A 23,169-nucleotide genomic window follows, 5' to 3' on the forward strand; every position below is an offset into this window, starting at 1 on the left:
AGCTTCTGCCCGGGGCGCCTTGGCTACGGGGAGGGCAGTGGCACCCCCTCTCCCGCCACCATCGGGCTCCCGCTTTCCGGCCTTGTGGCCAGTCTGTCCCTTTGGGGGGCCGGTGACTCAGCCCCGGGTTCCGTGTGGCAGGAAGTGGGCGCAGTGACTCACGGGGAGGCTCTGCAGTCTCCCTCCTGGAGGTTGGGATCTCAGCTAAGGCCCCAAGCCAGACAGGGCCCCCAAAAATATGCCCACAGGAGTAGTCCCAGGGAGGGCTGCTCTGGGGCCTGGCACCTGGCGCCTGCCACTACAGGGCCTTCCTCCTCTGGGGGCGGGCCGCCTCTGCCCTCTGCCCGCCTGCCTACACCACACGACGTGGAGGTCCCCAGACATCTCTGGACATGTGCTGGACACAGGGCGCTCCCTCAGACTCCCCAGCCTGCACAGCCAAGTCCCCCAAGGCCCTGACCCTGCTGGGCCCCCGGCCACGTGCTTTCACATCATCCTTTGGACACCAGGGGCCTTGCTCCCTGGCCCCAGAGATGTCCGGCCCGTGCAGGATCACAGTCCAGGGCATTTGTTGAGCCAGGGCTTAGGACAGTTGGTGACGGATGCTGCTTTGGGGCCACCTGCGCCCCCTCCCTGACCCCCGTCTTTCTTCTCTCAGGGGCCTGGGGCTGCTCACTTCAAAGTCAGGGCGCGCTGACACTTCTGAGGGGGGGCCCAGTGCTGACACACGCACTGTCTCATTTATCCTCACAGCAGAGAGGGGATCTGTGCTGCCTGAGGCCGCACAGCCCCAAGTTCAACGTTAAACTCGGATCTGCCAGCGCCCAGCGGCACACCTGGTGAGGGGCTCTGCACCCTTCTTTGGGGTTCTCAGTCCCACGCCTTGTCTTCCCAGCTCGAGGGCCCCCTCAGGAAGGCCAGTTGCAATTCCGGACACAACGGAGGTACTGGGCGGGGGCAACTGCAGGGGCAAGCATTGGCGGGGGGCTCAGGCCAGCACCCCACTGAAGCAGATGCTTAGGAGCCCAGCAGTCTCCCGGCACGGCTCTTACCTGCCCCTCCACACCTCACTGGGGAAGGTCTGGGGTTCCCGCCTCCCCCGGCCGCAGGGTGCTGGCCCCCACCCCGGGGCTCTGCTTTTTCCCGGCTCCTCTCACTTCCTGATCTGCCCCGGCTTTCCGCTCCTGTGTTTCCCGGCCTTCCTCTTTCTCTCGCTGGACTTCCCCTCTGCCCTCGCTGTCTGTCCTTGGCCCCTCCTCCTCTGTGCTGTCATCCCTCTGATGGCTCGAGGTGGGGGCTCTGCACTGTCCCAGCTTTGCCGGGTCACTTCCCAGGACGAACACAGACCCAGCCAGCAGGAAGGGGCCCTGGGGGTATCTGGTCCAGGAAGGGGGCTCTGGGAGTGTCTGGCCAAGGAAGGGGTGCTGGGGGCATCTGGCCCAGGTCAGGCTCTGCTGAGCACTTCCGTCTGGCGGCTCTCAGCCCCAACAGACCAGGATGCAGGGCCAGGGCGCAGGGGGCGGCTCTTGGCAGAGGGCTGTCTGGCACTCAGACCAGCCTTGTTTTCCCTTTCTTTGTGCTGACTTGACACCAGGCTCCTGGAAACTTCCCTTGTCCTTTGGTCTGGGTGAGCTGCCTCCCGACCATTGATTCCGTCAAACATGTCACCCTGGAACTGGCCACAGCCCTGGAAGTCACATCTGACTGATGAGGCCCAGAGGCTTGGCGGCTTCCTGGCGTCCTCATGTGCCGCTGGCCATGTGACCCGGCGCCTTGTCCTCCCCGTGCGGTTCTGGGGCGTCCGATTCAGGACCCACAATCCAAGCCTATTCCAATTCATCTGGGCCTTTCAGCCTATTGTCCTTGTCTGTCATCATTTTTTAATTTTATTTTATTTATTTATTTATTTATTTTTTGTGGGACCCTCGCCGGTGGCCAGGGATCAAACTGGCGCTGCAGAGGCTGCAACCACCAGGGGAGGCCCTGTCATCATTTTTTTAAAGATTTATTTATTTATTTATGCATAGGACTGGGGTGCAGGCCAGAGGTGCAGGGGTGAGAGGATTCACCAGCAGCAGAGTGGGGAGCAGAACAAGCGGATCCACTGAAATCCACTGCTGAGGGGAGCAGCAGGAAGATGGGAGAGGTCTACTGCGCCATGTGGGTAGCTCCCTGGCTGGGAATTGAACTCGTGCTGTGGTGGCTACGGATAGCTTCATAGTGCTGACACTTTAACCCCTGTGCCACCGGGGAGGCCCCGCCTGTCATTATTTTGAATTCAAATGAGTTGGGTGACCCCAGGCCCCAGTTTTGCTGACCACATGCTCCACGGTCTTCATTCCAGTCACTGATAAAATGTGGGAGAGGCCAGAGCCTCCCGCTCAGCTCAGCCCCCCAGACTTGTCCCAGTTCACCAATCGACAGCTTTCTGGTTTTTGTTCTTAAGATTTGTTTATTTATTTATGCAAACAATAGGTACAGTCAGGAGGGTGAGAGAATTCACCAGAGCGGGGAGCAGAGCAGGCAGAGGGACCGAAGTACACTGCTGAGGGAGCAGCGGGCGGCAGGAGGGGTCTGCGCGCCATGTGGGACCCTCGCCGGTGGCCGGGGATTGAACCGGTGCTGCAGAGGCTGTGGGCAGATTTGCAGCCCAGCGCTCAACCATTGTGCCAGCGCTCAACCGCTGTGGTCCAGCCACGTGCCCGGGAGGCCTGACAGCTTTCTGTTTTGACGTGACCCGCATGCTCGCACTGCCTTCTAGAAGGCCTTCCCCGCAGCTCTCCTGCCCCCGCGCTCCTAGGGGCTCACAATCCCATGCGCGGAGGGAGGCACTGGCTGAGCTGTGGATAGTGAAATCTCAATTTTTTTACCTTTGGGAAGAAAAGATAATGTGTATTTGTTGTATTCGAATTTCAAACTACAGGTCAATGGCTTTTTTCCTGGGAGATCCCGGCTAGTCTGAGGGTGTTGTCCTGTGCTCCCAGCCCTGGAGCAACTAGGGCTTGACCCCCCAACACACACCCACCAGGGAAATGGAAAATGAATGCCTCAGCCTTCTAATGCCCACGCAGAGACGAGCATGGCAGACCTCTTGGTGGTCCAGCCACGTGCCGGGGACCACACTTTGGTGGGCATGGACCATGCGCCTGAGGGTGGTCCCGAGGGGCTCCCTCCCGGTGCGTCAGAGGCTGCGCCCCTGGTTTGTGTCCTGACACTCGCACAGCGATAAAATCGCTTGGGATGCATTTCTCTGGACGTCTCCCTGTCGCGACACGTGACTATTTCTAGATGTTTCCAAAAACATCCAAAGTAGAGACACCCCGAACACTGACAACAACGCAGCGGGCCCGAGACCCCTCTGGCCTGCTCTCTCTGGGGCTGGCCTTGCAGGGGGTGTCGTGTCCGGTGCGCCCCTTCCCCAGGTGCGGCTCGTTAATTCCGATGTTTTCACCTTATGGATTTTCCTGGGACACGAGGCTTCTTACCATAACCACGCGCTCTCACTTCCCTGCTGGCAGCTGCTGCAATCTTTTAGGGAAGAGCGGACCCCGCGTTCAGGTTTCCTCCCCAAAGCTGGATCCGCTCGCGGGACCGGCCGACTGCAACGGGCCTAAATGAACTGTGCGGTGATTCATCGGGGCTCGCTGGTGATTAACAGCAAGGACTGGTTTCCAGTTTCTCCAGTCTGGTTTCTGCCCCACAGGGCTTGGTTTGCGCATCTCCCTGGCCCTCTCCCGTCTCAGAGGCCAGAAAGCACACCACTCCCCGCCAGGGGTGCAAGCTCCCTCCTGCCCCAGGACGGCTCCCTGGGGCTGATTCAGAGCCTGCTGCCCCTCACCAGCTGCCTCTGGACGTCCCGCCCTGCTTGCCTTCTGAGTCTGATGGAGAAGCGGGCACAGCCAGGAGCGGGCCTTGGAGAGGCCCCTACTTGGAGAAGTGCCCAGGGCGTGGCTCCCTTTCCCCAGAGGAGGGCACCGTCCCTGACCGGCCACCGGGCGGCCCAGGGCACAATGGGTGCGCAGCAGGGACCTGCTCCTGCTCTTTCCTCTTCCCGCCTGTGTTATTTGCCAAAGTCCTGACTTCTCACCTGAGGCCTCACTCTGCCCTTTGCTCCTGTGCATTTGCTTTTACTTGGAGGCCCCTCCTGCCTCCTCCCGCCCTCTCACCGTCCTCCCCCAGCTCCCTCCTCCCTCTTCTCTCGCCACCCTTATGGCGTATGCCCCTTGCGCCCCAGAAGGTCCCCTTCCAGGTACCCCCACCTTCTTCAGTACCCCCACCCACCTCTGTCCCTTCTCAGAGGTCTTTTGAGGTTGGATTGAACTGTGGGTTCCCACCCCCTCCCCCAATTTATCACTTTCCTTGCTCCATTTTCACTGCTCCAGAACCTACAGCTTCTTTGAACCTAAACTTTTTCAACTGTTTGAAAACATGTCCCTGAAGCTGGGAGCCCTGCCTGCCAACGCCTACCTCTCTCTCCTCTGTGAGCACAAACCCGCAGGAATCGGCACGTGTGCGGGGAGACCCCGCGGTCAGATCCCTTTACCGGAGCTCAGACGTCCAAGTCAAGTCTTCCCTGGGGCAAAGCCGGTCCTCCCCCTGGGGGGCCGTCAGCACAGGCTGGGGCCCAGCCCTGGGGACTTGGTGCCCTGACGTGAAGGGGCCTGAAGACGGGGGGCTCAGGCTACATGGAAACCGCGTCCTCCTGCTGCTTGCGGTGTCATTTCCCGCCCCTCCGTCCACTCAAGGAGCGGGTGTTAAGGGAGAACGAGGCGGCCAGCAGGGCACAGCTGGGTGGACAAGGGCCTCCTTGGAAGCCGGTGCCAAGATAGGGGCACCAGGTCGGAGGACAAACGCCACCCTGGCCTGTGGGCGATACCCCGAGCCCCACTTGGGGGGCCCAGGGTTGGGTCATCGAGAGTGGAAATCTCTGGAAAAACCCTAATAGACCCCATTGGAACATTCTAAGAAAATGACCTGTCCCTCAAACCAGGGTGAATCAGCCGGGGGAAGGTTTGCGGCAGTCCGTCCCGTCCCCCGGTCACCCGTCGGTTCCCCCGTGATGCTCAGCCACCCTCTGGGGGCTGCGGGGAGGAGAGTGACGCCCCGATCCGGAATTTCAGTGAGACACACGCAAATGGCCAGCGGAGGAAGTCCTGAGCCCGGGGGTGAGGGCAGCTCCCTGTTACAACCCGCAAAGCAGAAGTGAGACTGGTCGGATTTCCCAGATCCCCCGCCTTCCCCTCCGCACCCCGCCCCGCCCCCGCGTCCCCTGGGGGGCTGCTCCTGTCCTCTCAGAAATGAGGCCTTTGACTTTCACCCAATTACCCAAGTGAGGGAAACATCCATCTTTGTAGGAAACCAGACTTGTCAGGCCCCTTTCAGCCTGAGAATCGAGGCACAGATTGGGGGGCACCCTGTGGGCAGGCGAGAGCACCTTCCATTCATCGCCCATTGATTACCTGCCCGCCGATTGATTACCCGGCCGCCTGGAGACCCGAGGCCCGGCCTCTCCCCGGCGGCAAGTAAACTCGTCACTGACAAGTGATCGAGCCTGTCACTACCCACCCACCAGGGCGTGCTGACCCGGGCTCCCCGCGCAGGCCCCAACCCGCCCTGGAAAATGGAAGCCCTGGGAGAAAGTGTGTCCTGACCGCCCTGGGCCTGCCAAACCACACGTGCTCCTCTCCTCTCCCACACCCTCCCCCCTCCCCCTCCCCCTCCCTTCCCTCTCAGCCTCCCCCCTCCCTCCCCCCTTCTCCCCTCTCCCTGTCTTCCAGGCTCCTCCTACCCGATTCCCATCCCAGGTCTTGGTGACTCCTGTCTCACCTTTTACACATCTCCTCTGAGCCAACCTGACCGCCCCAAGGGGTAAACAAAACTGGGCCTTGTCAATGAAAAGATGGGGAGCCAGCTGCAGACTCTGCTTTTTCTGGGGAGCGAGCTGAAAGGAGCTGGGCGGCTGCCGGTCCCTTCTCTTCACCTGTGACTTCACGCTGACGTCCTTGAGGGCAGGCGACATTTGAGCCGCACTTGCTTCACGCCTCCCGGGCATCAGTGTGATGGTTTGAAAGAAAAAGAAGGGAAGGTGGCTGGTAGGAATTGGGAGGTGGGGCATGTGGGGCAAAGAGGGGAGGGTCTGGAGGACCCCCTTGAGGTCCTTGAGCGGCGGAAGTGGAGGGAAGGGGCGCTCTTCGGGCCAGGGGCCCTGGACGTTGGTCTCGCCCTGCTAAGCAAGAGACTCTCTCCAAACCTCAGTCTCCTTTAAAATCGGGCTGGGCCGTGCTCTCTCCCTCCTCCCTGCCTGCCAGGTGGGGCAGGCTGGGGACCCCCTGGGCCGCATCTCAGCCCCCACCCCAGACCTGATGAATCAGAGCCGGAATTGTAACAAGAGCCAAGCGCTTGCGTGGACATTAAAGTTTGAGCAGCACTGGGCTGAGTGACAGGAGTGCTTTAGCTTCCTGGCCAGCAGTGGGCCTGGAGAAACGTCAGCTCCATCCTCTTCCTCCCCTGCGCCTTCTCAGACTCCCGGGACACCCTTGCTCTGGAGGGGGGGCCTGGTCAGGCAGCCGCTGCATTCTGGGGGCCTCCTTGTCTTTTGTGCCCTTCCGGTCACCGTGGGGGGGCAGCCTGCAAATCCTGGACCTGGTTCCCAGATGGAAGCGTGCGCCCCGAGGATTCCGGCCAGCGGCCCCTGGGTCACAGACCCAGTCAAGGGCACGAGGCTGCTTCTGCTGATACCCACAGCTGCAGCCAGCCAGCCCCGACACCATGGAGCGGTCACTCGCTCTGGGCGGAAGGGCCGGGGCTGCTGCAGCCTGCGGTCGTAACGCTGTGCAGGGCAGGATGCAAAAAGGCCCCATGGAGCTGGAGCCGAATCCTAAATGTGACAGTTTTACAACGTTGGGGGCACCGGTCCTGTGTCGGGCACTGGAGATTCAACCTTCAACCACAGGCCTTGGCGGCTGGGCTGGCAGGAGGCAGGGAGGCAGAGGGAAACGTGGGGCTCAGGCTGTGCCCCCGCAGGCACAGGGGCTGGGAAGCCCACCCCGTCAGAGAAGTGGACAGAGGCCAGAGAGACCCACCACCCAGCTGCAAGTGGCGGGCGCTGGAGGTGGGACCATGGCGTGGTCTCCGGCTCCGCACACTGTCCCCCACCTGGCACCGGAGACCGCAGCTGCAGGGAAGGCCCTGGCCAAAGGGGAGGGCGCTGGGCGCCGACTGGGCGGAAGGTGGGGCGGTGGGAAGGGAGGGGAGCCCTGCCCTAGCGTGCCCTCTGTCTGGGGCGCGCACCCTGCCGGGAAGCCCTGGGGCCGCAGCTGCTGGGCCGGCCTGGCCCAGAATAGCCTCCTTTCCGGGCAGGGCTGCCCCGGCCGGCCCGCAGCGCCAGCGCCTGAAATAGGGCTCGGCGGGCGGGGAGGCCGCGCGGGGCCTGGGCACGAGGGGCCGCCCAGTGCCAGGGGGAGCGCAGGGGCCTCGGCCGGCCGGGGAGGGGAGAAACTTGGAGCCAGGATCCGGTGGGGCAGGTTGGGGCCTGGAAGGGGGGCGCGCTGGGGGGCGGGGCGGGGTGGCACGGAGGGGGAGACGCCCGGGGCGGGAGGGGAGCGGGTTGGGGATCCCGGCGGGGGCGGGCAGGGGGCGGGGCGCTGACCTCACCGCGGGCCGAGGAAGCCCGAGGGGGCCTGATGGAAGGACTGAGGAATGCGCAGCTGGCGGCTGGGGCGTGTGCCGGTGTCCCTTCCCCTTCCCCGTTGCCAGGAGAGGGAGCAACAGCGCAGCGGTTGCCATGGGCACGGCCGGCTGGGGGACCAGGCCCGGCTGGTTCTCGGTTGGGGTCCCCTCTGCTGGCCTCCTGCCTCAGTAGAGGCAGAGGGGAAGTCGGGGGTGGCCTCCAGGGTCCCCGCCCGCCTCTACCTCCTTGGCTGTCAGCGGTGGGCGCTGCCTGGGGGCGGTGGTCCCGGGAGCCTGAGAGCGTCCACCCTCACGCAAGCAGGCGCTGGGAAGTGCCTGACCTCTGCCAGGCGCTGTCCTCCACACCGCCCAAGCTCCCCAACCGCTCCCAGCCTCAGTTTCCCCATCTGGTCACCAAGGATTAGCCGCGTCCTCCACAACAGGGTCTCTGAGGGAACGAGAGTGATTATGTAACGCGAGGGGCCATCTGTTCCCTCCCTCCCTCTCTCCCCCACCCGTCCCGGGGTCAGTGAGGCCTTCCCAGGTCGCTGTCCTGTCCCCAGGCCCGGAACCCTGCAGCCTCAGTGCCCTTGCCCGGGCGCTCTCCCCCTCCGGCTCCGTCCCCCCCGCCACGGGCTTACCTTGGCACCCCCTTCTGCAAGAGGATGGTCCAACTTGTTGTCGGAATCTGCAGGAATCCCAGGCTGAGGGCCAAGAATCCCGCGGAGGCCCAGCCTGGCCGCAGTGAGTCAGCCTGGTGTTAGCCGCCGCTCCAGCTGCCCAGGCCTGCTTGGGCCGAGTGGGCAGCTGCCAATACCAGGCCTCTGGACACCGCTGGGGAGACCGGAGTGTCCTGGGAGTGAGGTGGAGCGCGACCACGCTCCCGGGGGGACGGGACACCCCATGCCGCCCTCCCCTCCTCTCTGGGGAGCGAGGCTGGGGGGCAGGGAACAGCGAACAGCAGTACCCCATGTGAGGAAGGGCGGGCCTGGCTTACTGTAACTGCCTGGCCGAGAGTCTGCTTGTCCTGTGGTTAGGCAGGCTGAGCAAAGAGGGGCCCTGGTTTAGGGCAAGAAGGGGAGGGGGCCCCTAGCCGGCCAGGTGGGGTTGCTCGAAGGCGTCTCCCCCCGGCGGGACAGGCCTCTGCTGAAACCCAGGCTGGTTGTAGCAAATCAAGCCTGTCCGTGGGCTCAGTCCCTTGTCAAGGGCATTGGGGCAGCCAGTGTTGAGTGACCACTCACTCCCTGCTAGGAAGAGTGTTCGCTCACTGAACTACCATGACCACCGAGGAAATGGGGTGACACTCCCCCAGTGGGGGGCAGAGTTAGAGACCCACGCAGGCCCCTTCTAACCTCAAAGAGTCGAAGGACCTGGGAGGAAAACCCGGGCAGGGTCCTCAGCCCCATGCCCCCTGGCCTCCTCCCACGTGGGAATCGGGAGAGCTGGGGTGCAGCTGACCTGGGCCGGCCCCTCCCCAGCAGACTGTGCTCGGCACTCAGCTGACTTCCTGTCCCGGGAGCTGCGGGTCTGCAGGAGCAGGGCGGCCCCTTCCTGTGGTTCAGGTAAGAGCTCACACGGGCCTTCTTGGGCTCCACCCTCTTGCTTCTCCTGGGCTCCATAAGGCAGACCTGGGTCCCCTGGGTCCCCCAGAGAGCCTGGCAGGGCCAGAGTCTGTCCAGAGGCCCCAGCTGCGCGGGAGGGGAGGGGCGGAGGGAAGGGGCTGCAGGCCCTGGGGGAGGAGGACTTGGGAGGGCCTCAGAACTTCCCTTCTGTGCTGGGCTGGGGGTGGGGTGGGGCTGGAGGCTTTACCATCCCACACCTGTCTGCAAAAGGGCAAAGGGGGAGCTTCGGGGGGCCATGGAAGCTCCCCATGGGGGCCATGGAAGCTCCCCAGCCACCCTAGTCTGGATTCTGTGGGGACATCTTCAGGACAGAGGCTGCACGTACCCGTGTCCCTCACCTTCAGACACCGGGCTCTGCGAGGAGCTGGCTGTCGCTCGTGCCTGGCCTTCCTCGGCCAGGTTGCCAAGGACCTGTCCAGGCCAGCTGTGCAGCCCCTTCTCCCTCCCAGCATCAGTTTGCTAGAGGCTGCTGTCTCTTGGGTGGGGGTCATCAGAGGCTACCAGACTGAGGCTGTCCCCCAGGAAGCACCCCTGCAGCTGGATGAGGCAATGCCTGTGAAGGCCCGGGTCATGCCAGGCATCTGCAGACCATGCCTCCCCCCGGGCGGCTCTGCCGTGGCCCACGCAGCATATCTCAGCCTTGGCCAGGCCCTGAGTGCTTTCTCAGCTTCCCCTTTGTCGGGGGTCTAATGAGCACAAGAGGTCTCCCCCCACCCTCTGCCCAGAAGCGAAGAAGCTGCATGTTTCAGCCTCTTCCTAGAAGATGCGAGGAAAAATGGTTTTAATAGATCCAGCAGGACCAGCCAGCGGCACTGGGCTGAAGTGTCCCCCACAAATTCATGTCCAGGTGAAACCTGGGAAAGTGGCCTCATGTGGGAGTAGGGTCTGTGCAGAGGTGGTCACGGTTGGTGAGGACACACCGAAGTAGGGCGCGTCCTGGGCCCCGTGGCCTATGTGCTAATAAGAGGCGAGAGCAGGCTGCAGGCCACACCAGGGAGAGGCCATGCCAAGACAGGATAGAGGCTGGAGCGACGTGGCTCCAGCCCAGGACACTGAGGATGGCGTGCCCCCAACAAAAGCTGGGACAAGGCCAGGAAAGACCCCCCCCCCCGTAGGTTTCAGGGGGCTAGGGGCCTGCTGACACCTTGGTTTTGGACTCTGGCCTCCAGAACTGTGAGAACATCAATGTCTGTTGTTTCAAACACCCGCCCTGGTTCTTTGTGACGGCCGCCCTGGGAAATTCCTGTAAGCCCAAATGTCAAGCAGAGGGCAGCTGAGGAAAACAAGAAGGAAATACACAGAAAGCAAGACTTGGAAGAGACCGAGGAGGCAGGAAGGAAGCTTCCTCCACGTCTTCCTCTCCCCTGGACGGGAGCCGCTGGATGAGTGACCGAGACTGGCCAGGCCATGCTCCTCCCAGCCAGAGCGTGTGAGGTTGGGTGTCCGGGGCACGGGGCAGGGAGACCCCGCTGATAATAATAAACCCTGACGTGTCTCAACCTCACACCCCATGAAGCAGGTTTTATTGAGGTCCCGCATGGAGATGAGGAACCCCGGGCAGGCCAGGAACAAAGCGCCAGAGGTCACCGGCCAGGCAGCAGTGACCTGGGACACGCCCCAGATCCGCGTCCAGCGCCTGGGCTAGGCAGAAGCGGGCCACGGGCGAGCACGCCGCAGCCAGAGTGCTCTGCTCCTGGCTGGCTGTGTGACCTTGGGTCGGTCCCACAACACCCCTGATCTGCAGAAAATGTGGCGACAATAATAAGACCCAGCTCATGGGTCGCTGGGGACTGCGTGGGTGGACTCGCTTCGAGCGCTCGGCCCGTGCTGGGCACAGCAGAAGCGCTTCAGCAAAAGTGTTTGTGAACAAACAAAACGAGCTGGGTGAGGGTTCTTTCCTCCAGGGTCGGGGCAAGGGGCTGGGAGTGCTTCTGGATGGTGAACGCAGCTATTCGTACTCCACAGACCAGGGAGAGAGACGCAAGGACCTCCTCGTGCACCCCTCACGCACCCCGCACACCAGCCGGGGGTGGGGTGGTGGTCAGGGAGCAGAGCCTGGCCTTCACCCTGGGCAGGTGGGTCCAGCGAGCTGAGTCCTGCCTCCCTGGCCCAGAACACCTGTTGGGCCCGGCCCCATCAGTGTCCCCCTCCTGGAGGGACGCCAGCCCCCCGTCATCACTGGCACTCTCAATCCTGCTCCGTCTCCCGGTGAGAGGTGTGGCCCACAAAGGGAATCCACATGGGGTGACTCACCGTCACACATCCCCCCACAGAAAGCTGGTCCCCCGTGACCCGCTGGGACGCCTGCGCAGAGCTCCGAACATGCTGCGCAGCAGGTGCCTGCAGCCCCATACCCCCCCCCCAAGCCTCCAGGAAGCCCCGCGGTCATCTCTGCACCTTTCCCCTCTTTCTGTCAGGCCTGCCACCACCATCCCACCGGGCGGGCATCCGGCTCCTGGACTGCCTCCTCTCCGGAGTCTCCCCTGGCAGCTGCAGGGCCCGCCCGAGCGCCCCAGGGGCCAGATACTCGCTGGGGTCAAGCGCCCCCCCTCCCCCCGCGGGGCTGACCAGCTCGGTCTCCATCCTGGTGCGGGCCCAAAGACTCTTGCTGCAGCTGGGCCCCTTGGCTGACCTTCTCAGTGACTTCTCTCAGACTGGAGAGGCCTGGCGGCGTGCCTGCCGAGGGCCAGGCTGCTCTCCGGGGCTCCTCCCCTCCATCCAGCGTTGCGGCCAGACTCTGGTCAGGGTCCTCGCTGAGTTTGCAGCCAAATCCCAGCGTGCCGGCCTGAGGAGTTCCACGGGGAAGCCCCAAGGTGCGGGGAATGGTCCACAGCTGCTGACTGTCCCCACTGGACAGTGCTGGCTGGTCTCTGAATATCCTGTGGGTGGCCTTCCTGCCAGACCCCTTGCCTAGTTCACCAGGCGCCAAGGGGCATGAGAAGCAGCCAGGAGCCTCCCCCCGGTGCTGGCTCCCCTCCAGCCTCCTCTTCCTTGACTTCTGCAACAGAAGGAGACCGAAGCCACCTCAGCCACCCCCGGCTCCCACAGAGCATAGTTCGGAGCAATGTCAGGGTTCTTCGAGGCCTCGAGCCAAAACCTGCACATCTGGTGGACCTGAGTCTCCTGGACCTTCCATGGAAACTCCATCCATGGAGAGCGCCAGCCTGGACATCTGGGGCTGCCAGCCACTGAGAGACACAAGGACCCTGGCACTCCCTGCAACTGCCCAAGGGCTAGGTGGATGGCATGGCATGGCCCCCCAGGACAGTCCCCTGGGCTGACTGAGCTGGCCTCTGGCGGGAGCCAGGTGTGGACCTAGCACCATCCGGGTCCCCTGGAGACAGCACAGGAGCTGCCGAGTGGAGGTCGTGGTGGGGGCGCTGCATGCCTTGGGGGGGCGCCAGTGGAAGGGGGTCTGGGCTTGAAGTCAGCCGGCCAGGGCTCTAATTCCGCTGCCACCACTGAGGTCTGTGTGACTTCGGTCGTGCCTAAGCCCCTTCTCTGAGTTTGGCGCCGTTGCATTTTCCAGGAGAGCACCTCAGGTATAGAAAGGGAAAGAGAGGAGCCAGCGTGGGCACAGGCAGACCGAGCGCTGCACCTTACCAATGCAGAAATGGTAACGAGAGCCACAATTTTATTTCAAAACCATTCCTGGTTAGGCTACTTTTGGCTTTCACGTCGCGTTCTCCTTCCACACTGTAAGCCCTTGAAGACCCAGCGTTTTTGCTTGGCACTGATCCCAGCCCGGGTCACCATGCCAGGGCGGGGGTCCCCGCCTGCATGGGGGTTCCCTGGGGTGCTGGCCAGGCAGGCACTGGTCACTGCGGCCCCATCACACAATTCGTGGGCACCATCCCTAAGATCACACCATGCACGTGCCCTGCAGCTGTCTGCCTAGTGGGTTTCCTCCTCACGCCCATCGAGCCCGGCCTGGGGTGGGTTCCCACCACGGCGGTGAAGCCCATGGGGCAATCAAGTGAGCCACATGATGAACACCAGGGCTCCCCAGGACACGCAACGTTATGTTTACACCATACTGTGGCCACTCGGTGTACAACAGTTTCATGCCTGAAAACACACCCAGTGCCTTAATTAAAGAGGACCCAGGGACAGGCAGCCAGCACGTGCTCTTGGGAAAATGGCCGAGCGGGCTTGCACAGGGCAGGGCTTCCACTCATGAAAAACCCAACGTCTGCAGGGCACAAAAGAGGCAGGTGCGAGCCAGGTAGGCCCGTGCCTCCGACATCCTGTGCATCACAGACACCAGCAGCATTTTCTGTATGCAAAGACTCGAGATTTGGGGGCGGGGAGGTGAAAGAGCGGAAACCCATTTTCTCCTGTTGTCGGTGACCTTGTGTCTGTGTCTGAGCTCGGCCCTTTCCAGCCGGGGCCTGCCAGCTGCTGCGGGAGGTGGCGAGGATGGGCGGAGGGCATGGCTGCAGTTTTAGCATTTGGAGCCCTGGCTCCTTTTCAGCAGAGAGCAGGGGCCTCTGGTTCTCTCTGCAGCCCAACCTTCCAGGCTCTGCTGTTGCTTAAGGCTGTGCTGCAATCCCGAGCGCTCGGGAGTGGGAAGTCCAGAGTTCTCCCCGTTTCTGGGAACAGCCCCCCTCCCCCTCCCTGCACCAGCCTCCTCATGACAGCGGATCAGGCTCACCCGAGGATTTCACAAAAGCCTGGCCTGTTCCCAGCACAGCACAGCTGGGAGGGCTCAGTCCTGGGGGGGAAGGAGCCTCGTCGTCGTCGTCCTCTCAGGGCCGACACTGTCCTCTGCCCGGGGCCTGGGGCTGGAGCCCAGGCGAGGGAGGGCTGCGCTTGTCTGAGCTTGCCGAAGCAGGCGGCAAACCCCGGCAAACCCGGGCCTTCCCTCCCTGCTGATTTCCCAGCTCTGGCTTAGTCAAGTTCAAGGAGGAAATTCCCTGTCCCAGGAGGAGAGAGGATGCAGGCTCATCTCCCCCAAAGTTGGGGCACGGGTCTCAGGGCCACCTGGGAGGTGTTGTTTACTCAGATTCCCGCCTGTCCTCAGGGCTTCCCATTCACAACAGCTGGGATTGGGATCCCGGAATCGTGATTTTACCCACTCCCTGGGGGTCTGCTCTGGGTGATTCTTCCAGGGGCTTCAGGATTGCGGGGTTCTGGGTGGTGAAAAGACTGGATGCAGTCTGGATTCAGTCAGGGCCTCCAAAGTGCGGCCCCACCCCTGTCACTAGCGCCAAGACCCTGGAAGGCTGCCCTTGGGTTTCAGGCCTCAGTTTCTCCATCTCTGAAATGGGTGTGTCCTGACCTGAGGTAGCGACCAAGGTTCTGGTTCCCTGGACTTTAGGGCTCAACCCTACAGCAGTGCCGGGCAACCCAGGACAAGCTGGGCGCTCTGCTGCGGGTCAGAGGATGGTGGATGTGACACGGGACAGAAGTGGCCCTGGAAGAGGCGTCTTTGGGGCACAAGTGCTCTCGGTGTTTATTCTGGGTCATGCCTGCAGTTTTCGCCTACGGCCCTGCTCAGGAGCAGGCAGGATGGGGGGCTGCTCTCGGCGGGCACAGGCCCCCTGACAGTGAGCGCTGTGCAGTAGGTGCCTGCTGAGCGGATGGGGGGCGGCGCGCGGGCAGGAGGCGGGTGCTGCAGGGTCGGGGCCAGGACCCCTGGATAGAGAGCGCGTGCTGGGGCGCGGCGGGGGCTCCGCCGCCTTGGGGGGGATCTCCGCTCCCCCGGGACGTGCAAACTTGATCCACTTGTGGCCGGGAAATTCAGGGCTTTCTAAGCAGCGTGCTCTCGGAGGGGCCAGGGACCCCCAGGGACCACGGCGCCCCCTCCCGCGCCCTCCCCCTGGAGCGCCGGGCGGGCTGGTCCCCCGCCGTCCCTCCGCCCCCCGCCCCAGGGAGGTGAGCCTGGCAGCCTCCCGGCCGAATTTCCTGGCACTCGGCTGAGAATAAACAGCTCTCTGCGCCTGTCATCCCGTTGCCATGGCGACCTGCTCCGCGGGCGGCGGGGCGTGGCGGGGGCGGGGCGGGGCGGGGCCGTGGCCGTGGCCCCGCGCGCTCGGCTGGCGGCGGCGCGGCCCGGGAGGTGCCACCCGCGGCCGGGCGCGGACATTCCTCGCATAGCTCGGCCGGGGCTCCGCGGGGGCCGGGAAGTGGCTCTTCCTGGCAGGGGGCGGCCTCGGAGCGACGCGCCCCGATGGGAGGGGGCGGACCCCGACTCCGGGTGGCCCCCGGGCACGTGCGCGCTGCACCCGGCACGCAGACACCCCTCTGCTCCTCGCCCTCCCGCCGCCCCGCGGGGTGCCCCCCCCAAGCCACCTCACTCCTTCCTTGAAGTGGGGCTCGCTGTGCGGGCTCATTTCCACCCCATCCCTCCGCGCCCTGCCTCCCCGCACCCCCCCCAAGCAGGCCTTAGGTTTCCCGCTCCTGAGGCACCACCTGAGATGACGGCCTCTTGGGGTGGACTCTTGCCGCTAGAGGCAGGATAGGCAGGGCCCGGGACCCCAGCTGTGTTCCTCAGCCCCGTGGAGGCGCCTGCCTGCTCTGGCCCCAGGAAACTGTCCCCCAGTCCTGCAGGACCCCACCAGCAAATCTTGGACACGGGCACACACACCCCTGCCCTGCAGACCAGGACAGAGGAGGCCCCCCTAAGTGCTCTGGAAGAGGGGTGTCTTTCCTTGAAAGGATCAAGTACAGAAAGGCTTGGGTATGGGGGTGTGGGGGGCCTCTGGGAGGGGGTGCTGAGAAGAGAAAGGAAGGAGCACCGGGCGGCAGAACAGTCGGGGACTTTCTCGCCCGCCGATGCCCAGGGCTGGCTAGCTGCGCAGTGCTGGGTAAGCTGCTTTACGTCTCTGGGACTCAGTTTCCTCGTCTGCAAAATCAGAGGTTTGGCCCAGTCCATGGAAATGCAGAGACAGAAAAAGGTGTGGGAAGGAGGCTGCAGCGGGCAGCAGGGGAGCCAGGGGTCTTCCTGCTGGTGTGGGCACCCTTGGGGGACGGGAAGGGCAGCGTCCCTCTGGCCAGCGCCCCGAGAAGCCAAACCCCAGGAACACTGACACCATGGCTGAACAGCAGGCGGGACTTGGCCAGGCCAGGCCCCAAGGTTAAGTCAAGGCTGCTGCAGCAGCTGTGGCTCCTGAGAGGCAGCCCTGCAGCCCTGGGGTGGGGAGGGGCTGCCGAGCCTGCCAGGCTGTCACCCTGGGGGAGTCACTGGGGAGCCAGGCCCCGCCCGGCCCCCCACCTAACCCCGTGTTCCTCAAAGGGCTGAGTGGAGTGTGCATCCCCTGGCATGCTCCCCGATGCCCTGGCCACGCACGTGTGGCCGCTTCTCTCCATTTTAGGTTCCTTCCCCCAAGAGTCTGGGAAATAGGAAATTAAAACTATTTACTCTCTGCTGCCTGGAGCTGGGGGGCCTGGGGGGCTAGAGTCTGAGGCTGTGGGGAAGAAAGGCAAGAGGGAGCACGGGAGGAAAATGCCACCGAGCAGGTCTTTTTAGTTTGTTTTAGGAGGACCCCAGTGCTGAAGCCCCCCCCCCCCGCGTAGTTCATGGGGGGCAATAACTTGGCTTCGCTGGGGGCCCCCACGGAGGACCAAACCCTGGGGCATCCCCAGCTGTGCTCCTGGTTCCCACCCTCTTTCCCACATTCCCAAGTGGCATGGCCTTGGGGCCGGTTGCTCCACCTCCATGACCTGAGAGGCCCCCCTCGGTCTCAATCAAATATTTACCAAGCACGTTCTAGGCTGCAGAGGCCAACCCGCTGGTGAGCGGCCACGGCGGGGCTGACACGAGGGGCTGACACCTGCCCCCGGCGAGGGTGGGGTGGGAAAAGGGCGCAGGCACCTCCAAGTGTGGGGCAGGAGGGTGGCTAAAAATAGACCGAGCTGGGCGCTCTTTGTGGGGACTCAGCTGTCAGCTGCCCGGCCCCGGGGCTCCTAGGGATGGGGCGAAGCTGAGGTATGGGAGCAAACGGTGCCAGGGGACTGCCTGCGTGTGTCCCCCGGGCCGCCCCTCCCCCGCCTCCCTGAACCCGGCTGAGCCGAGGTCACGGGTCACCACCAGGACCCTGAAGTGGGGCTTTCTCGGAACACCTCCCTGCCAGGAGCAGAGCGCGCCCGCCCGTAATAGCTCGGAGCCTCTAAAAGCTTTGACCACAGCTCCCCGCTCCCTGCAAGCCCTTTGAAGGCTTCCTTCGAACTTGCTTTGCATATTCTGGTCAGATCTGAATCAGACTGGCAGGAATTACCCCTCTCCGTGCAGTCTCGGTGGCTGCCCAGCGCGTCAGTGCCAGCGCCGTGACGCCGGGGGGCGCGGGCGCGTGGGGCAGGGCTGCCCCCCTGCCTCCCTCCTGGGTGCGCCGCGTGGGCGGCGGTGAAAGAGAAAGCAAGAGGGGAAGGGAGGGGATCAAGGCTCGAGTCATGTTTTTCATTAAAAAATAGTGCTCTTTTATTATAAATTACTGAAATGTTCCTTTTCTGAATATAAATATAAATATGTGCAAAGTTTGACTTGGATTGGTTTTTCCTTGAGTTCTTCAAGCATCTCCTAACAGCCTCGAAGGCCCGGGTGGGGGAGGGAGGGCTGGAGGTGGGATCTTTATAAAAGACAGAGTGATTGAGGCAGATTGTAAACATTATTAAAAAACAAACCAAAAAAATAAAAAAAACAGAAAAAAAAAAAAAAAAACCACCCCAACACACAGCTGCCCCGTCCAGCCCAATACCTGACACAGAAAACTTTGTGTTGGTTTAGTTTTCCCCAAAAAAGAACAGTTCCAGGTAATTCCATTGCTGCTACATTCCTGTAAGTTCTCACTGGTGGTGGCAGAGTGGGAGCAGCTGGGGGGGGGCAGGGCCCCGGCCTCTGGGTGACTTCCTGGCTGCACCCCCAAACCCCCAGCTGTCGTGGGAGGGCCCTGCAAGGCCTGGGGAGGGGGCGCTGGGGCCTGGGTGCTCTGCTCTGGCCAAAGTCCAGGCCCCGAGAGGCACCTGTGACAGCCCACGGCCACCAGGCCTGCTCGCCCGGGACTGGAAGGCCTGGGCCTCCGCCCCCCACCCACGCCGGGTGAGTGGCTGGCCGTGGGCCCTCCCAGAACCCCTCGGCTCTGGCCCGGATTGGCTGAGTGTGTGGCTTCTCGTGTGCCAGGCCCTATCCATGGGACAGGGTACGTTTAAGGCAAATCTCCTCGCCAGAGGTGGTCAGGAGGCACAAAGAAGAATCCCCCGTCTGCTCTGTGATGACCCGGACCGGGGTCCAGGATGGCTGTCTCCTCCCCCCACTGCCCACACCCCCAGGCGGCGGGAGGTGTAACCAGGGGGAGAGAAAGAACAGGGGGCCTGCCTTATCACCCCCTTCCAAAATGCCACTTCCCCCTTAAAACGGGGGATGGGCCCTGGGCTCCCCGGCACCAAATGGACTCTGGGACCCCAAATTCCTGGTGGCCGTCCCAAAGGGGGGGCCTCGCCCCTCGTCCCTTCCAGCACCAGGGGAGGAGCAGGGAGCGGCCATCTCCCCGCAGCCCTGGGCCCCTGGGGTCCACCCTTCCCCAGCCCCAGCTGCGTTTTAAACCAGATCAAAGAGCAAACAGGTTCGGCTGGGAAGTCGGAGATCCCCGATCCCAGATCCCATCCCTGGCAGTTCTCCGTGTCCAGCACTCCCGCCCTGGCCCCGGCTGGGCGCAGGGGGGCGTCGAGGAAGCAGAGCGGAGAATCCGCCAGTCTTTGCTCGGTCCCCCGCGCGCGCCGGAGCGGGGGGCGGCTCCCGGGGCGCTCCGCCTTCCCCCAAACGCATTCCAGGTCCCCGGGCCCCATTCCGCGGGGGGCGCAGGGCCGGAGGGAGGCGCCTGTCCGCGGCTCCCCCGCCGCAGGGCTCTCCCCGTGGCTCTTGTGCTGCGCCTTGTGCCTCGAGGGCAGGAGAGCCGGGCCCTCCCCGCCCGGCCCGGCCTCAGAGCGGGGCGTCGTACTGGTCCAGGAACTCCCGGATGGGCCCGGGCAGCTGGGTGACCTTCCCGTAGGAGTCCAGGTGGCCGTTGACCGTCTTCCGACAGAGATGCTGGAGGGTGGCCACGTTGGAGGAGAGCGGCCGGCTCAGGACCAGGGGGATCTTCTCGCCCCCCGAGTAGATGTAATAGGCCCTCCGGGGCGCGCCGCCCGGGGGCGGCTGCTCGGGCACCTCGGAGGCGGGTTCGGCGGGGGGCGCGGGGCAGGGGGGCGCGCCGGGGGGCGGCATGTAGTGATGCACCAGCTTGAGCACGCAGTCGAAGCGGGGCACGGGCTGCGTGCTCCGGGGGTCGCTCTGCAGCGAGAAGCTGCCCCCCTCGCACTGGATGCGCAGGTTCTTGGTCCCCGACTGGGTCTTGACGCTGAGCGTGAAGAAGTGGCGCTGGTCCGAGCTGTCGCGGATGAGGAAGGTGCCGGCCGGCTCGGCGCTGAGCAGCAGGTTGGCCTCGCCGCCGGTCACCGCGCTCCAGTAGAAGCCGCTCTCCTGCAGCTTGCGCACCGCGTTCACCACCAGCTGGTACTCGCTCTTGGAGCTGAAGGTCTTGAGGCGCAGGCTGGTGTCCAGAGGGCGGCTCATCCCGGCGGCGGGAAACTTGCTGTGGGTGACCATGGCGCACGGAGCCAGCGCGGGTCTGCGCGGCGGCGGCTGCAGCTGCTCGGCGGCCTCCGCTCGGCGGCCGCTACCGCATCCCGGGGGGCTGCGGAGAGGAAGGCGCGCGCCGCGTGAGTGCCCGGGGCCCTCCAGCGCGCCCGGCCCGCCCGCCCGCCCGGCTGTGCCCTCCGCCCCGAGGCCCGAGCCCCGGCGCGCGCCCCGACCCGACCCGAGCCCCCGGCGCGCCCGCGCGCCCTCGCCCCCGCCGGCGGTGGCCCCGGACGGCCCCGCTCCCGCGCGCCCGGGCGGCGCCGAGGGGGAAAGTCGGGCGCGGAAGTTGGGTCCCCCGAGCGCGGCCGGGCCGGGGCGCGGGAGGAGGGACCCCGGACGCGCCGGGCGCCGCGCAATCCGGCGGCCCCGAGCGCGGGGACAGAGAGCGAAACCCGAGGCGCGGGGCGGGGAGGGACGGGAGGGACGGGAGGGACGGGAGGGCCCCCGCCCGGGCATTCCGGGAACCCGGGATCTCGGCGCCCATCCGCTCCGCCCGGCCGCGTCCCTGCCCTGCCGGGAATGGCCCGGGAAGGGGAGGGGAAACCGGGAAGGGCTCCCGGGACCAGCGCCCCCCCGCGCTCGCTCCGCCTTCCTACCTGGTCCCCAGCCGGAGTCCCCGGCCTCGGGCTGCGCCGCCCACGGTGCCCGGGCCGGCGGCGGCCGCGCTGCGCGCCGGGGCGGGCGGCGGCGGGTCCACAAAGGGGCCTGGGCGGCCCCGCGGCGCGGGCTCGGCCGAGCGCGCCTGCCCTGCCCTGCGCGCCGGGTGCCCGGCGGGGCCGGGAGGCGGCGGGACGCGCCGGCGGGGAGCGCGGGCCGGAGTCGGGCGGGCGCGGGAGCCGGAGTCGGAGCCGCCGCGGAGGCCGGGCTCGCGGGTATATACGCGGCCGCCGCGCCCCGCGCCCCGCCCCCCTGTTCCTGGAACTGCGCGCCGGCCTTTCTTGTAATGTTTAGTCACGACTCGCCGGCGAGGGCCGCGCAGGCGGGAGGGGCGCGGGGCGGGCCGAGGGCCGGGCCGGCGGCCCCGCCGCGCGCGCAGACAAAGCGCGATCCGGGCGGCCCGGGCCGCGGCGGGCGCGGCGCCAGGCTCGGCGGCGCGTTCCTGGCAGCGGCCCCTCCCCCGGCGCTCCGCCCCCGGCTTCTCATTCACACTTTCCCCCGCCCTTCTAGGAAGGCGGCCGGCCGGCCGGGGCGGGGGCGCCCTCCCGGCGCGCGGCGCTTCCAGGAGGCCGCGCGGAGAGGCTCCCGGCGCCCCGGCCTGCTCGCGGGGACGCCCCCTGCCCCCCCGGGCCGGCGGGAGGTGCGGGTCGCGGCCCCAGGAGGCCCGGGCCCGCGGGAGGGAGCTGGGGATACCCCAGGAGCCGGGCCCGAAACCGGGGTCGGAGCCGGGGAGGGGAGGGGAGGCGCGACCGTCCCCTGTGGGCGCGCTGGGGGCAAGGCGGGAGCCCCGGGGTGGCGGGGACCCGCCGCGTGGCGGGCCTCAGCCCCCCGCCCGCCGCCGGGCTCTCTGCGGGCGCGGGGCCGCCCCCCGCCTGCGGACACACCGCGCCCCGGGCCCCCGCCGCGTGCGCCCGCGGTGCGCTCAGGTGCCCGGCCCGGAGACGCGCCCCGGGGCGCCGGCGGCTCCGCCCCGCGCCCGGCCCGCTAGAGGGCGCCCGGGGTGTCCGAGCGCCGGGACTCGAGCGGCTCCCCGGTCCCGGCGTGGGACCCCGAGGATTCGGGGGTGCCGGCCCGGGAGCCCGCGTTCAGGCTGGAGCTCGATCTGGCAACGGAAGCCCAGCAGGGAGGGCGCTCCGGAGAGCCGCGGTCGGCCGTCCAGCACCTCTCCGCATGGCCCAGCTCAGCCGGGAAGGGCTACCTTACACCTGAATGCGGGGGGCCGACCCCCCCTCTTGAGACAGCAGTTCATTGGGGTGAAGACTGGACTTTCGTGTAGCCACGTGGTCCGGCCTGCCAGGGCCGGCCCTAGGAGGGGTGGCAAGTTCTGCAAACTCTCCCCCAAGCTGGCAGGGAGGTCCCCGAGCCCCCAGGGAGCCTGCTGGCGCGCACAGGCCCCCACAGGGGCTGCACCCCGCAAACTCTGCTTCTGGTCAGCAGAGAGGGCCTGAGCCTCCCATCAGCCCTTGGCCCTCCCACTGCCACCGATGTCTCAAGGACTGAGGCGTGGGCAGGACACCCAAGCTCTCCGGGACTCGGGTTGACCATCTGTAAGCCAGGACTAATGACCCTTCCCATCAGGGATCTGAGATTAAAAAAAAAAAGATTCTGCTCGTAAAAGTGTGATGTAATTTGGGCCAATTCTCCCTTCGGATTCTTCTAGGCAAGCAAGAGCAAGGAGGAAGCCTGCTAGTCACTTCTGCAGAAGGGGAAATTGAGTTATTCAACACATTTCGCAAATGTTGGGCTCCACAGAGCCGGCCGTGTGCCGGGCGCCCGACGCAGGGTGATGAGCACCCCCGGGGCCTTGCGCGCAAGATGCTCCAGAGCAAGGACGGGGAGCCTCCTCTGGTGACCAGGAGCTCATGCTTCCCCTCGCCCATTGATTATTAGGAGAGTGCACCGCCACCGTGCGCGTCTGCGCTGAGCCCGAGGAGGACAAGGAAGACTCCCAAGGAATCGCCCTCGAGTTAATGGATGAGAAAGTGCTTTGTAAATTACAGTGCTCTGACACAGGGAGGCTCATCCAGCCATTCCGCAGCCTCGCTGAGTGCCTGCTTCTGCCAGGCACTGGGCAAAGTGCTGGGAAGACACGAGTTGCCGGGAGAATCCTGAGGGAAGACAGGAGAGGCAAGAGACCTGGGGCGACCCTCCCCAGCCCCCCAGGGGATCAACTGGGTGGTCGTGACACCCATGTGAGCGCGGGCTCTGTGCCTGGCCGGCAGCAAAGGCTGCGTGGACAGCAGAAGCTTAGTGTGAGCCCAAGAGTGCACAGAGGGCGTGAAGAGCGGAGAAGAGGGCAGGGGCGCAGGGGCACCCTGAGAGCGGCCACCCCTGCCGGGAAGGGGGCTGGGCTTCTGCATCTGGCCCAGGAGGCTGAGCTGCTGTCCGGACTCTACCACCCAGTAGCCCCGGGGCCTTGGGCACCCGACATCCCTAGCTGTGACCAGACCTCGTCTGGTCGTCGTGGGGAACGGATGAGCAAATGCATGCACAATGCGTGGAATGGCGGCTTCTATGCTCAGTGCAGGTCAGCATTATTTTGGAAGCACTAGGGGGCCTTTGGGGAGAGAGAGGCCTGGAGAGCTGAGCTACTGCAGTTTGGGCTGC

The 23,169-nt window shown here is 65.1% G+C and overlaps 1 protein-coding gene across 1 annotated transcript; it reads right to left on the minus strand.

The window, feature by feature from the left end:
- Positions 1–19,088: 19,088 nt before the first annotated feature.
- On the minus strand, positions 19,089–19,872 carry SOCS3 (suppressor of cytokine signaling 3; the record flags this gene model as incomplete). Its single annotated transcript, XM_084236230.1, has 1 exon — positions 19,089–19,872. The coding sequence occupies one exon, from the start codon at positions 19,870–19,872 to the stop codon at positions 19,207–19,209; it is 666 nt and encodes a 221-aa protein (XP_084092356.1). The 3' UTR covers positions 19,089–19,206.
- Positions 19,873–23,169: the final 3,297 nt, after the last annotated feature.

Source organism: Talpa europaea, assembly GCF_964194135.1.
Source record: "Talpa europaea genome assembly, chromosome: 7".
Lineage (NCBI taxonomy): Eukaryota > Metazoa > Chordata > Mammalia > Eulipotyphla > Talpidae > Talpa > Talpa europaea.